Here is a 15,332-nt window from a genome sequence, read left to right as displayed (position 1 = left end):
GTATGGTTTTAGTAAAAATTGTGTGCATAAATTACACTAAATAAAACCGCATTCGAGGACGAAAAAGTTGGACATTTATATATGTATGTGGTATTACTGCAGTGGTAGTGGTAAGATATTTGCTTTCTGTGTAGAGATTGGGTGGTAAGGAGCCCTTGCTGGTTCATTGACAAACATTTAACTAATGATGGCAGAGGCTTTTAATAGAGAGGTTTGTCAGTTACCATGGTGAACGATAACAATATATTTGGGGGACCCTAGCCTCTAAACCCATATGACATACTGTAATTCCTCAGCCTTTTTTGTATACGTACAAGGTGTTTATTTAAGCATATTCTAAAGGTATTATTCTACATAGACTGATAAAGTTATACTTTTTGGATAGCCCAGAAATTGGTCCAACCAGAGTTGTTTTGTCTCCAAAATCAAATTCTAAATATGCATAAACTGTACTGAAAGCTGCTGTTTTATATGCGAAAAGTTTGAGAAATTCTTGAGTAGTGCGTAACATTAATCCTAAGTCCTATGAAGCTGCAGGTTAAATCCCCAAACTGAGCAAATGTATGTATACATTTGTGACATGATGATGAAGTTGCTGATCCCAAATTCAAGTGTTCAGAAGTGCTTGGACATTGTAAATTGCCATTGTGAACCAAACTTTCAGGTTCTCTTCCAGATCCCTCACCAAATCACTACCAAAATGTTAGAGATTAGCGCCTGGCCCAAGGACAGGCTTTAAACAAAGTTTCATTCAGATCCACCCAAAACTTTTTCCATAAAGTTCCCGACAGACAGAAAAATTACCAGTGGCAAAAACAGATCCTCCTTGACAGAGGTAACAATTAATATTTCAGAATATTCTGATTTGGTTTATTCAGTTTACTTGGGTGGAAACTTCCATTCTCAACATCGTGTCAGTGATATTATGGCAACAATAATTTCTTGTAATTACATAATTTCTTGTAATTACATACTTTCTTGTTACATAATTACACTGTAGCTTTTGATGTCACCCCACACTAAGTTCCATGGTGATCTGTGAGGTTGCGTTGTCATACTTCATGCAACATGACACAGAGAACAGTAAATCAATTTTTTCCTTAATTTGGCTAAATCAAAGTAAATTAGTTCTCTAATCCTCCCCTCCTCACCCTTATCTCCATCCTTCTACGAGGAAAAACAAAGAATTTCTTCTTTCAAATAGCTTCCAGTTTGGCCTAGATATTTGTTTGCGCCCTACTAGATGGGTGGATCATCAACACAGGTGGGAATGCTGCAGCCAGTTTGTACAGTTGTAACTTGTTGATCTGTACAATGTGTTATATCTTGAATGTCCGCCCTTTGCATGTGTGCGTCGTTGGATTTCGGTGTTTCTGTGTAAAAAAAAACATCCTTTTGTGTGAAACATGATGGACTCATTCGGTTTCAATTCCTTTCATTCTGATAAACATTTAGACACTTTTCCTCTTTTTTGTCCGGGGGGGGGGGGGGGGGTCTTTTGGTATGCGACTTGTGCTTTGATGTAAAATGAATGACATTATACTGCATTTCCATCTTTTTTGGCATCTACATCAACAGTATTCATACAAAGCACTACATTTTGTCAGTATCAAAATTATGGCAACTTTTATTCAAAGTGTCTCACGAACACTTTTTTCATCTAAAGTGCAATACTGTTTTTTCAACCTTTTCATATAATAAAAAAAGACTCATGAAAAGATAACTTTCACACCAGATGCCTCAATAATTTTCACTGTATGACTAGGCATCTTTCACACATGTGCAATAGTGCGACACTCATTGTTCATGTAATCTTCTGCAAAATAATAGCATCACTTCTACTTCCATTGTTTTGTTTTCAAAAGGCAACCATTGCACCAAAAGTCAATCTACACAGGTAATGTTAGCCAGTTATGCTCTGAACAAGTCTAAAATTTGTTGTGTTTATATTGAATGTACAGAAAACATTTGAAGAATTCCAACGATTCCTACATTACCATTTTCCATGTTCTTGTATTTCTCTCTGTCTGTTACTTTAGGGAAATCATGAAAGAAATCCAGAGACTAAGAGTGGAGCAAGAGGCTCATGCCAAGCGGAGCAGCGCTGCAGAGTACAACCCAACACTGCTTGCCGAACTGAGGCTACTACGACAACGCAAAGATGAACTGGAGTCGCGCATGCAGGCACTGCAGGAGAGTCGCAAAGAGCTCATGTTACAGCTAGAGAGTCTGATGAAGCTGCTAAAGGTATCTTCATCTGTAAGACACCCTCTTTTCATCATTCGGTAGCAGTAGTCGTTCCTTCATTGTTTAATTTACTTATTTACTTTATTTAGTGAAGAATATTTCACTTATGTGATCGCTGTCACATTTATGGGTCGAGGCAAGCATGTTGTCCAAAGTAAACCATCCCTCTTTGCCAGGTAATTGTCAACTATTTCTGACTTGAAGCTGCAACGAAATCATACGCTGATTTGAACCTACCTCATTGGTCTGGAACTGATTGGCTGGGATGAGAAAAACGCTTAAGCAGAACATTTTCATTTTTAAACTCTTATCATATACATGTACTTGCATGGTCTTCATAAATAACGATGTTACAGCCTTTTTGCCTGTAGGAAAGTTATATAAAGTTTTCGTGCTATTTGTCTTAAAAAAAAAAATTCACTTATTAAAAAATTTGAAATGTTGTTTGTAAAAAAAAAAAAGTGAATAGATTCAGTATATGTGCATGTCTTTTGTCAAAGGATCCTTGCCGTGTTTGTACGTGTCAGTTTCTTTGTCATAAATCACACTGAGATGATAAAAAATAGTTTTGAGAAACTTGGTGTAATTATTTTCTATTCTGTCAATAGAAGTGATAATATTTGTCTCCAGATGTGTACAGCACACACATGTACATGGCTATGATGTTTGATCAGGTCGCTTACATGCAGTCGTATGTATCCATACGAAACCAGCAGGACACAGGCTCAGCAGTTCAAATAAAGAACATGTTTTTTTTGTTCTCAGAAAATTGTAACAGAAGCTGTGATAAACATCGAATAGAGAGTGGATGATCAATGAGAGTCTGGTTTATCAGATTTGAACATTGAATTGTTACAAATTGTTTGATTTATGAGTATAATTTGTATTATGATGCTACAGCAGTGACACAAGCTGAAGCTAATCTTATAGGAGCTGGGTGCTCTTGAGTTTCCAGTGTTTTTTATTTTTCCTTTGTTGACATTGATTTATGCAGTTGTTCTTGAGAGAGAAAATTAAACAATTAGAACCATAAATCTGCAATTATTGACAGTGAATGCATCAAATCTGGCAATGGTTCTAACACAGAAGTCAAGCGCAGTCAGAATGTTTAGTTTCACTGGAGCCAGTGTTTCAATTGGCTTTCAATATCAGAGTTAGAAAAGGAAGTTAATGTTGGTTTTGTGATGATAAAAACTGATAAAAAATTTATGATCAGAAAGAAATTCCACAATTCTGTCTTGGGTGTGGTGTGTTTTTTGGGTTTTTTTTTTTAATAGTTTATTTGTTTCTTTGTTTGTGCAGGCTTCAACGACTGTAATTTTCAGCCAGACTTGCAGACTTTTCATAGGTTACATTTCGACTTCTACAATTTTCTGACACACTTTCACACTCCTCACGGAACAGGTTTAAACAATTGTAGTTTTTGGTCAAAGTTCTACACTACTTAGAACTTAGGTTTCAACAATTGCAATATTCAGCCACACGTCCTCACTCCTCATTGTTAAGGTTTCATCAGTTGCAATTTTCAGCCAAACCACCACACTCCTCACAGTTTAGGTTTCAACAATTGCAATATTTAGCCACACTTCCACACTCTTCATTGTTAAGGTTTCATCAGTTGCAATTTTCAGCCACACCACCATACTCCTCACAGGTTAGGTTTCAACAATTGCAATATTTAGCCACACCTCCTCACTTCTCACAGTTTAGGTACCAACAACTGCAATTTTCAGCCACACTTCCACACGCGTCACAGTTAAGGTTTCAATAATTGTAATTTTCTGACACACTTGGCTCAGTGGGTTTTGGGGGTGGGGAGTGTTAGGGAGGTGGGGGTGGGGTGGGGCTTCTTGTTAGCTGGGAATGTAACTCGCTGTTTTCTGTTGTGTAAGTTCACAGTCTGCTAATAGGATTGCATCTGTTTTTGTTTTCAGAATCATGGTTCCCCACGGTCCACTCCTAACAGCAGCCCTCGCTCTAGAAGTGGTCAGTCACCAACGACAGGCATGCTGCCGGGAGGTGGGAGGGGCAGTACCCCGAGTACTCCCATGGACTCCCTGTCTGGCCTGGGAGGAGATGTGAGACAGGCATTCCAACAGATGCCTGGTTCAGCGGCAAACGCCCGAAACCTCAGGAATGATTTGTTGGTAGCGGCAGATTCGGTGACAAATGCTATGTCTTCTCTTGTTAAGGAGTTAAATTCTGGTGAGTGAAACAGGATTTGTGACCTTTGAGAAGGCTCTGTGCTGTTGCAGTTAAAAAAATGACATTACACTCATTTTAAAAATACTTATAAAAGTAGGTGGTTGATATATTTGGAAGCTTTTGACATCTTCTGGCTTTCTTTTTCTGCCTTTCTGTATCGCTTGGTAATCTGAAAGCTGATTGTTTTACTGCTCATTTATTTGTTTATTTATTTATTTGGTGTTTTACACCACACTCAAGAATATTCCACTTAAATGTCAGCAGTGAGCACCATCTGCAGGGACTGACTGCTTTGATCTTAAGGGGCAATAATGTTTACTTCCTCAAATTTGTCTCAAATTTTTAGATGTGGTAAAAAGGTGTTACTGTAATTCTTGAATCTTTTCCCATGTTTACAAGGTGTTTATTCAGTTGTATTCTGAAAGCAGTATTCTCTGTAGACTGATAAAATTATTCTTTCTGTGTAGCCCTGAAATTGACCATTCAAATCAATGTACATGTAGTTCTGTCTCCAGAATCAAATTATAAATATGCATATATTGCACTGAAAGTTGCTCTTTCACATGCCTTAAAGGTAGAGGAATTATGTAATTAAGGTAATGGTGAATTAGATACAGAGGTGATGGACATTTTAATAGACATACTGTATTTCACCTAAGGTTTGGTGTGTAAAAATGCACTCTAAATGCATTTTTGTTATGCTAACACTTAAGTTTTTCTTATAAGAAATTAATCATGGTACCTAAAAAACTCCTGATTGACTCTGTATGGTGGATCAGTCGACTATAATCCAGCAAAATGTGTCACTGGAAAAATGCTAAGCTTTAGGTAAAATACAGCTCATGAAATATTGTTGATTTTTTTCTGCAAAGTGGAATTTTTGTCATGAGTTTCTGATATTTAACTGATATTTAAACTGATATTTATTCATATGTACCACGCTACACTCTTTGAATTTATTGGTTTTCATACAACATTAACTATAGTTGTAATCAGTGACAAATTAGATAGTTATTCGGTTTTGACATATTGTGTATTGGATTCCTTTTTTGCCAGAGGCCAGTGGAAGTGATGGAGAAGGAGAAATTACAAAAACAGGTAACAAATTACCTCCCACCGCCCCGCCACCCCCCCTCCTTCCTTCCAGATGCTTTGTCTATAACTTAATACATGTATTAACACATTCTGTCACAGCTAATTGTTCAGTCCTATGGTGGTTTTTACTTTCCTTGGGATGGCTTCTTTTCAAAGGAGGATAATTTCTTTTCAAAATGGCTCTCAGAAGTAATATTTTATGACACTGATTGGGTCCAAACAAATCACTTTTGGGGGCAAAATTTAAGATCAGTTCACCGTAAATAGGGTGTTGGGTTAAGGTCACCTTGCCATCTGTTTAGACATGATATTGGTTTCAGCAAATAGCCATTCAATTTCTTCTCTTTGTTGTCATCTTAGAAGAGGGGAATACCTTTAAATAAACTATGCATCATGTAGATGCCAAATATTGTCATGATAGTTTATTTTTTCTTTTTTTTTAAACAATGAATGAAATGCCAGAAGCATTTCTTCTCTGCAGTAGACTTTTGGGTCAAAATTAAAGACTGAAAGACAGTGACGTCACAGATACTTGTAAGCTGCTGAACGCACTCAAACTGTTGTATTTTCATGTTCAAAACAGATACAGATATAGTACCACATGTATAATCATGTTGTGTTTCACAGCTAAAACACAGTCAGTCTTGTGCTTTAAGTTGTTCAATATGGTTTCAAAGCCAGCCATAAAAATTTCAATCTTTATTTGCATTTTGTTCACTGTAAAAGAAAAGTGGAAAATACAAATCATGAAAACCATATTTTGAATCCACACAAAAGAGCATTTCAGATGATATGTGTTTTAGTTTAAGGTTAGTTCAGTTCTTTTAAGAAGTTTTCATTGGTTCATGGCTGTGTTTTCAGCCAATGGCGGGCTGGATTCAGGGGAGTTGTTCCACACCCAGGAATCGGACGACGTGTCAGGTTGGCGAGAGGAGATGAGAGCGAGACTAGCGCAGGAGCAGCAGTTCATAGCAGAGTTGCGAGCCAGGCGAGACCGTAGCGCTCACAGCAGTCGCAACACCAGTGATAATGAACAAGAGCAGTGAGTAGTGCAGCCGATAATTCTATTGTCTTTAATGCTGATTTAAATACATTCCAGAAAATGTTGATTTACAAATCTTGAGAATAAAATCTATTCTAGATCAAGACTTTAATTTATTTTATTTATTTATTTGATTGGTGTTTTACGCTGTACTCAAGATTATTTCTCTGCAGACCATAGTTCTCTCAGAATGTTTCAAGATATTTTGATTGAATGTATGACGATAGGTTGTAATACATCATAAACATACATAGACTGTTTATATGGGCGGTACTTTGTAAACATAATTGGCAAAAGCACAAAATATTTAATTTCAGTTGATTATACATTTAACAAGAATACCTTGCTCGCAGGTACGACGGTGATATGTACACGAGGACGGATGATGACCGGCTGACCAATGATGACTGTGATTCCTATGTGAGAACAGATGACGAGAGTGTCATCAGAACGGACGAGGAGGATGCAGAGCTCTATGATAATCATCCCAAAGTAAGGCCAACACATCTGCTCCTTAAGGTCGTTAATCGTTTTCTTTCTTATAAGTTTTTTTTATTTTGCATGGGCTGTTTTGTGTGATGCAGATTTTGTGATTAATCTTTTTTTGTTACTTATTATCTATGTGTTTTTAATGCTTAACAAATCATTTTTTTTTTCAGCATTGTTCTTCTGTGTGTTTTTGGGCTTTTTACAGTAATTTGGTTGTGTGTTTCGCACTTAATAGTTTTATGTTGGGGATTGATTAGGTAAAAAAATTACTATAAACAAGAAACCAATAAATGAAATAAAGAAGTAGAGTGAGCCAGTTTAAAACATGAATTTTGTGTTGTTGTTTTTTTTGTTGGTTGGGGGGGACGGGGGGGGGGGGGTGCAGATTTTTAAGTAAATAACATTAAAGCCAGATGGAAATGCTTTTCGTTGAAAGAAAAATCTCTTTTTCAGTTTGTTTGATATAAAACTTTTTTATCCTTAGATTCACATCCCCCTGTGGAATTCTGATTTGGGACAATTTAGCGTTGATGTTGTCTTTGTGAGTGACTATGTTCAGTTTGCTACTAAAATTGCATGCTAACTTAGTTACGTATTAACAGTGCTGCATACTGCATACTCTGTGGTACAATTTGCACTTCATGAGCCAGATTGAAGTCTCGGTCTAAAATGACTTTTCGTTAACCACACACCCTCATAAAGGTAGGATAGGTAAAAAGTAAGTTTGACCGACAAGCATTCATGTAGTACTGCAAATTTTGCAACACATGTTCCATCCAGAATAATAGATAATTAATATTAATTAAAATAATAGCTGGTGTTTCCCCGCAGAACAAAACTGACCATAATTTTGTTGAAAATAAGCGAAAGTCAGAAAGTCAAACTTGGTCCAGAACTTGCCTCAGTACATGTACCCAGTTTTAATTCATTCTGATTTACCATTATTATAAAAACATTCAGAAAACTAATTTTGAACTGACAGAGGTGTAAATATTTAGCCTCTTTATCAGAAAAAAAGCCTATGAACTTATTAAAGAAAGCTGCATCTCCAGGGGAAGTAGTGGAGATCACTGTTTTAACTTTTTGGTGTCACATTTGTAACTTTCACACAAGAGAGCAGATTACACTGACTGAGACTGGTGTCTGGCTTATAGGTTTCTGGTGTCTGGCTTATATGTGTCAGGCTTTTATTATATCAGAAGGCAAAGTAGTGTGATGTTAAGTAGCTTGCACATGGATGCTAATACATGTAGTTTCATTTGTCTTTACATCATCAAGACTCGTGTGATGTTTGCCAGCACGTTGCCGTATTGAAACTTGTGAATGATGATTTATTTTAGTGTTAATTTCTAGATTGCTTCTGGTTTTGAATGTGTCTATGGTTGTTATATGTCTGTCCTCGGTTATCTCCCTTTCATCATCAGATTTGCTGTATCTGACATTGTTATTTCTATGAGCACAGAGTGGCAAGTAGATTGTATTGCCCTAATCTTCATAACTTTTACAATATAATATCATGAGACTAGTAGCCACTGTAGTAGTACCAATATTGACATTATCACTGAAATGTTTTTTTGGAGAGCTGAGGTAAGAAAGTAATTTTAAGACGTAAAAGCTGTGAACATTCCTCGTGTCCCAAAATCGTAATACAGGAAACAGTGAGGTGACTTTGGTACAATTACAATGATGTTGGTGGACAAAAAAATGTTGTATGCATAGTATAAAACTATTCATAGGAGAGGTGGACTAAGGGGAGATAACTGGCCATATAAACTCTAAAATAGATGTATTGAGTGTGTTGAGTTTGGGTGGATATTATGGGTTGTACAGAAAACCAGTAATATTGACATTTCTCACACTTTCTTCGAGAAATAATTTTTGTAGATTTTTCTCTAGAATTCTTGAATCGCTGTGATTGTTGTTAAAAGTATTTCTGGTGTCCTCATCTTGTTGCATTTTGAGAATCTAGTTCTTCTTCGAAAGCCGACTTGTTCGCTTCGAAAATGCCCATTATGATATTAGTACAAGCTATGTTGCAGAAGATGCTGTGTCAAACTCTGTTTAAATAAAACCATCGGCTACGTATTTAATTCTGTTTTTTTTTTTTGATTTGATGCAAATAAAGGTTTGGTTTGAAAGCTTTAGGCTTCCTTAAGTGTTAAGTGCTTTCAAAAACCAACCTCATCAATAAACTTCGTGTAAACATCTAATTGCTTGAGCTCATGCAGATAAATTATGTGTGTAAAAATCAACAGTTTTTTCCAAAATTTGGCAGAGTATGTTAATTTCTGGTGATTAGATCATATTGATTCTTTATAATTTATGAATTTGAAATCACATTGGTTTTATAGCTTTAGATTAAGTAGCTTAGTCTTTTTGAGTAAATGCACTGGTCTCTCATTGTGTAATACAAGACAAATCATGTCCATTCTGTTTGAAGCGCACAAATTTTTTCTTAGAGTTATGTTTTGTGGAGAGGTATATTCAAATATGTAATAATCTGAATTTCTACTTGTAAATTCTTCTGCAGGAACTGGCTGGTCGATACACAACTGATGACGAAAGTTACAGAACTGACGAGGAATCTGTGATACGTACTGACGACGAAGAGGGAGGCAATACTGACTGGGAGGAGTCTATGAACGCTGGATCAATAGGTGAAATGGAGTATGGCAGTGGAGATAATATGGTGCCAATACAGACCCTGTTTGGAGAACGTCTGTAACAGAGGAATGTGTCCAATATCAGCACTGTTGGAGATCACTCAGATGTCAGTAGTGTAGAAATGTGTCATTTCTCTAATAGGTGAAATTGAACTGGAAATTAACTAGAGTTGAACCGGTATATATATATATATATACACAAGTCTGTATAATGGCGTGTCATTAATTATGTATATATTGTATATTAAATATAGCCAAGGACCAAGACTCTTTTTTCTGAGCACAAGAAAGTAAAACGAGAAGAGAAAGTTGAGTGCTCTTTGAACTTTACCAGGTAACTTATACAATCTAGTCAGGCAAATGCAATGAAGATGGTTTATATGCCGTGTGCTTGTAAATAGTATACAAGTTAGTGTTGGCAATTTTACGCTGCTCTAGGGCTTAAAAAAAAACAAAAAAAACCCGGAGGAAACGAATCCTTTATATATTACGAGAAGTAGCAATTATTAGCAAGCGTTGAACAGTAGCAGCGAAAACAGCAGATGTGTGATCAGGTTGAGATTAGCTTAGCTACACAGCAAAAGTTTTGTAGTACATGCCTGTGCATTTAGTGCAAATCCACAATATATATTCCAGCTGATATAGCATTTGTACATATATATATATATATATATATATGTACCGGTATAGCTTCTGTAATATAGTAATATTATTAACATATTTCTCAAAACGAGAACCAAATACTGGCTGGAGACCTGTTTTGTGTGTATAAACTAATAACTCAGTGGGACTTGATGAAAACTGAAGCAAATGATTGTTTGATGTTTGTGTATTTAACAAGTTTACACAGACTCATTTTTTTAAAATAGGCTGGCCTATTGTGTGAAACATCCACTTGCAGGTAGATGTACTGACAGTAAGCGCTCCTAGTCTATTAGAATATACAATATAATGTAACTGTGCGGCTGTGCCGAGTTCACATTAATTACACCTTATAGAGTTATTAGGTTATCTCCCCTTGAAGTTTATCCCGCTGGAGGCTTTTTAGTTCAGAGTGTTGCCAAATTTAGAGGCATGGCATATTTTGGCAATTATATACATGTGGCTGGTTCATTATTGACTGATGAATATAAAGCTTTAAGGAGCGAATTGGAGTGAATTGCTTTCAAGGTGAGGCTTTTGAACTACTGTTGCAGTTTCTTATCTGGCATAATTCCTTGAAAAATTAATGAGCCAACAAATCTCTTCCCATGGCCTTGAAATACTGCCAGTATAAGTCAGAGTAGGCTGGAATAAGGTAATACAGAGTTCCCTTTACTTGAAAAATATTTTTTATTGCAGTTCTGCATTCTATGTTTTATCTTGGAGAGTTTTATACAGCTACAATTGCCATGTAGTTTTTAAAACCATCTGGAATGTACAGTATCAGTACCATTTCTTCGTTTATCACATATAATTTATCTATTAGATCTGATGTATTTTACCTCATATGCTGTAGGTATGTTGACAGAAAGTTTTTCAATATTTTTTGCCAGATTTTTTCTCTAATATACACCTGCTGATTGTAGTATTGTGTGTCTGCAGTCATCTTTTACTTGGCAGGGTGCTCTTGGTGTTGTATTTTTGTCATGACTCAGTATTATGTTTGTTGTTGTTGTTATTGATATTGGCATGAAATTTCATTGCACTGTTGTGTAGTTTTGAATTGTTATGCTTCTTGTTGAGCACCGAAATCAAACAAGTATATTTTTGCCAGCTTGAGGAAGATTTAGCAAATACACAATGTTTTGTAATGCTGGAGCAGGAAACATTTGTTTGTGAAACATTTTGATTCTTAGCATGTGGGCTTAGATGTGCCCTAACATGTAAAAGTACAAAAGAGCTTCTAGGGAATTAGGGATATACTATTTTCAGAAAATTTCCAAGCTTTTTACTGAAATGTGAAAAGGTGTCTGGTTTATCGGTAAAGCATATTGGCAAAGCCCCCAATGGGAGACCACTCCAACGTAACATGAACCTAACAAATCTCCTGAGCTATTAAGGGGAATATGATCATGGTGGTCTGGACAAAACGATTTGTATCACTCCGCCTGTCATATTGCATCATTGGCATCAAGCATACATGTTCCTTGGCCTCCATTTCAAGTGAATTTCTCCTTCCCACAGCCGGATAAGGTGAATGTTTACTTCGAACCGTGATGATATTTTCAGAAAGTTGAAAGGCAGAAAAGTAAGTAAGCATGGTACATTAATGACCATATTAATTAATATTTTGTAGACCACAACATGGAAAACTTCATGAGATTATGCTTGTTATCTTTTATTAGCACTTTATATGGTATTGCAAACATGTTCATAAATTTGTTTTAAAAGGCGTACAAACAGTACAAGTTGATAAAAATGACTCCTGTAAGTATGTCTTACAAGAGACAGGTGGCTTTGTTGTTGTGTTATCGCATCATTGTTTTTGATTGTGAGTTGTATTGTTGTCGATATTTGCACACTCTAAGCTTGGCAGAATCTACACTTCTTTACCATTCCATCTACTGTATCTTGATTTTGCTTTAAGATCAAAATTAAATGAATATGTCAAGTGCAAAACTGATGCATTTGACTTCATCACTAAGTAAGTTTACAGATTCTGAAAGTCTATAGATCTGAGAAAGGCTTTTGAGGGTTTTTTTGGTAGGGTGATATCCTACCAAAATCCTACTATATTACTAAGGAAATGTGAGTTTCACCACCAAAAGTTATACTTTATGAGATTTATTTACCTCCAAAAATGCACCTCAGGCAAAATTTTAGAAATACACACAAATAGTTTTAACAGAAAAATGCAAGAATCATCTTGACTTAATATTCCAGCATTTGATTTTGCCATCATTACTCATTATGAAAGCAAAATGAAATATTGAGTCAAAATGAAGATTTCATTTTTAAGAGTTACTCTACTTGCGGTAAGTGAAACCTATCAATGGATCTTCTGGATTTTAGGGTAAAGATAGTGGCACTGATGCAGAGGCATCATGGGAAAGCTTTAAAATTATTTATGCACGTACATTAAGGTTATAACAGGATGTTAAAAGGCTTATGTAAATGTGCTAAACTGTTCTTTACTGGCCTATTAATTCATGTGTATTGTAACACCGTTGGAATATACAGTCAGTGTTTTCTGCCGTAGAAACATTGTTAAGACATCTGGGCTCATCTTCATAAAAGTTTAGAAACTACTGAACAAACAGCATTCCTTTGTTCCACTTTCCTTTTCTTAGACTTCTGCTGTAAAATTCGTATTGTGGTTAAGAGGTTATTTGGTAGTTATTGCTCAAATGAATCAACACCCAGGTTTTCGACGGGAAAATTTGTATGTAAGCATAAAATACTCAAGGGACTTAACTCCATAGAAGCTTTATGAATCTCTACTGTACAGGTAAACATGTGTTCTTCCCAGATACACAGTGTTTTCCAGGATTGGTCAAATGACATCTTTTTGGAAATTGTAAGCCATGCTGTTAGTCTTTAGCCTGAAATTGAGGTGAATCAAGTGCTTTTATACTGATGCATTGATGTAAGTAACGATGAATGTCCCATGTTCAAGTTGCAAGGGAATCTGTTGGAAAACTGTATTACAAAAGCTGGTCTTGTTTTAGCATTGCTGTAGAAAACGTCTGTCTGGATTTGAAAACTCACAGGGGATTTTATTGTTTACCTGTACCCTTTCCGTCACTAATATGCTCTTCTGTATATTGATATCCGAGATGCTCACAAATTTTTATCGGTTGTGATTCAATGAATGGCCTTAAGTGTTGTGGTTATGTACAAAGGACAGAAAGACTAAGTTGCTGGAACACCTCAGTTAAAGTGTTACAAAATTTAAGATAGAAAGATAACATTTAAGATCCTTCCTGTAAAAGTTAAATGAAGTATGTGTCAAAAGAAAATAGATTTGTTTGTTTAATTTGAGGGACGGGGGCGGTACCCAAGTTGAAAGTTTTTTCATTAGGAAAATTAGGAAGACAAGCAAGGATAATAGCAGACTGTGGCACTTCTTGGATGGTCTTGCCAGGCCACTGTAGGACCTAACATTTTAAGAGCTTTTAACTTGATCAGAAAAACTTTAAACTTTTAAAATCAAAGTATTCCCTTGGACAATTACTATTCTTTAAAGGGTACATCGTCCTTCATTGAGGTTCAAAGGAAAAAAAAAAAAGACTTGTCACTTTGGCAATCAGATTTATGAATATTACCCTTAGAACATGAGCTTGTCCTGAGGATATTTCAAGACCACTTCAGTTACCTGAACTGTATTTATAAAGCTGTTCTGAAGTTTACGAGAGATTCAGAAATGCAAAAAAATCAAAGAATTTCATGAAGTTCCTTCAAAGGAAAAGAACAGTAGTTTTAATTGGGTGAATCAAAATCAAAATGGAGATATCTGAAAGAAGAAGAAATGTGACATTTACTGTATGCCATGTATGCGAAAAGTTTGAGGTGAGCTATCTTGGTGTAGTTTGTGGAGGACTTCGTTGGGTTAGATTTAATAAGTCTAAACACAGCTTTGTCCTTTGAGAGCTTGTGGAAATGTTTTTTTTTTTCACTTCAGTGTTTAAAGACTCATCTGTGCTACATATAGAGTTTGACTGATATTTAGAAAAGTCATTCTCATTTTAACTTCTGTACCGCTTTCATCTCTCATGCTGGAGAGCTACATGTAATGTGTTTTTTTCGGCGCATATATTGTCACTGAAGCAGCTGTTTTCTGTCTCAGCTGCGTGAAGACTCAGTCTGTGCTATGTGTACAGTTTGACACGGATTTAGAGAAGTAATATTGATTTTGTAATAAATTAAGATTAAGGTACCCTTTCTTCTGTAATTGATAACTGCTCAGTTTGTACAGTCAGGACAGACGATGGATAGAGGTGTGGGGCTGTTGCAGAACTGATTTACATGTGTCACTTATTTAATATCTCTCTATTATATTCATATGTGTCCCTGTTAACAGATTGGCTGTTTCTGGCCTAGCTGACAGTGGAACAAGCAGACAGACAAACAGGCTGCTGACCTGCGTACTCGTAAAATCTCCAACCTATATAGGATCAGCCACTCATGCACTGTGGAGGAAAACCACCTCCACAAACTCAAAGCAAATAATAAAATCTTTGTAGAAAAGAAAAAAAAACATTCTTGAGTTTTTCTTCGTCATATTTATAGCTAATCACCATAATGATTTGCTTTGCCTGAACTTCATCCTTGCTTTCAACAAGTTATATCACGACTATGTCTTCTATTTAGTATAGATAATCAACAGTGCAGACTCACTGGAACGCCATATCAAATACACCAGACTTGTTTTTTTTTTCTTTGGGTGTTGGTGTTGTAAACTAGTGACAGACATATTTAAAGTGATGCTCCACTAAATGCCACGCCACAGACTTGGCACCCCATACAGTTACAGTATACTGACACCTGGTAGACCATGACCTGCTCTGTCTCACTAATGACGAGTGCCAAAACACACGTACAATGTAGTTGATTTTATAGTCTTAAGTTTCCTGGTTCAATCCTGACCCTGGTCAACTAAAACTGACCAT

The 15,332-nt window shown here is 36.1% G+C and overlaps 1 protein-coding gene across 5 annotated transcripts in view; it reads left to right on the top strand.

Moving 5' to 3' along the window:
• Positions 1 to 14,901, top strand: part of LOC135471899 (dystrobrevin beta-like) — a 108,559-nt gene extending 93,658 nt beyond the window's left edge. For 3 of the 5 annotated variants that reach the window (XM_064751320.1, XM_064751317.1, XM_064751319.1), the window contains 7 exons: positions 2,040 to 2,259; positions 4,182 to 4,452; positions 5,509 to 5,550; positions 6,409 to 6,589; positions 6,943 to 7,081; positions 7,563 to 7,619; positions 9,609 to 14,901. In XM_064751320.1, the coding sequence (XP_064607390.1) occupies positions 2,040 to 2,259; positions 4,182 to 4,452; positions 5,509 to 5,550; positions 6,409 to 6,589; positions 6,943 to 7,081; positions 7,563 to 7,619; positions 9,609 to 9,803 (1,105 nt within the window). In that variant the 3' untranslated portion in view covers positions 9,804 to 14,901. The remainder of the gene's footprint in view (positions 1 to 2,039; positions 2,260 to 4,181; positions 4,453 to 5,508; positions 5,551 to 6,408; positions 6,590 to 6,942; positions 7,082 to 7,562; positions 7,620 to 9,608) is intronic. The other 2 variants (XM_064751318.1, XM_064751321.1) reach the window with 2 other exon arrangements.
• Positions 14,902 to 15,332: the final 431 nt, after the last annotated feature.

The sequence above is a fragment of the Liolophura sinensis genome, chromosome 7 (assembly GCF_032854445.1).
Source record: "Liolophura sinensis isolate JHLJ2023 chromosome 7, CUHK_Ljap_v2, whole genome shotgun sequence".
In the NCBI taxonomy this organism is placed as follows: Eukaryota; Metazoa; Mollusca; class Polyplacophora; order Chitonida; family Chitonidae; genus Liolophura; species Liolophura sinensis.
The sequence above is the reverse complement of the archived record's forward strand: the minus strand, read 5'-3'. Positions and strand labels throughout refer to the sequence as shown.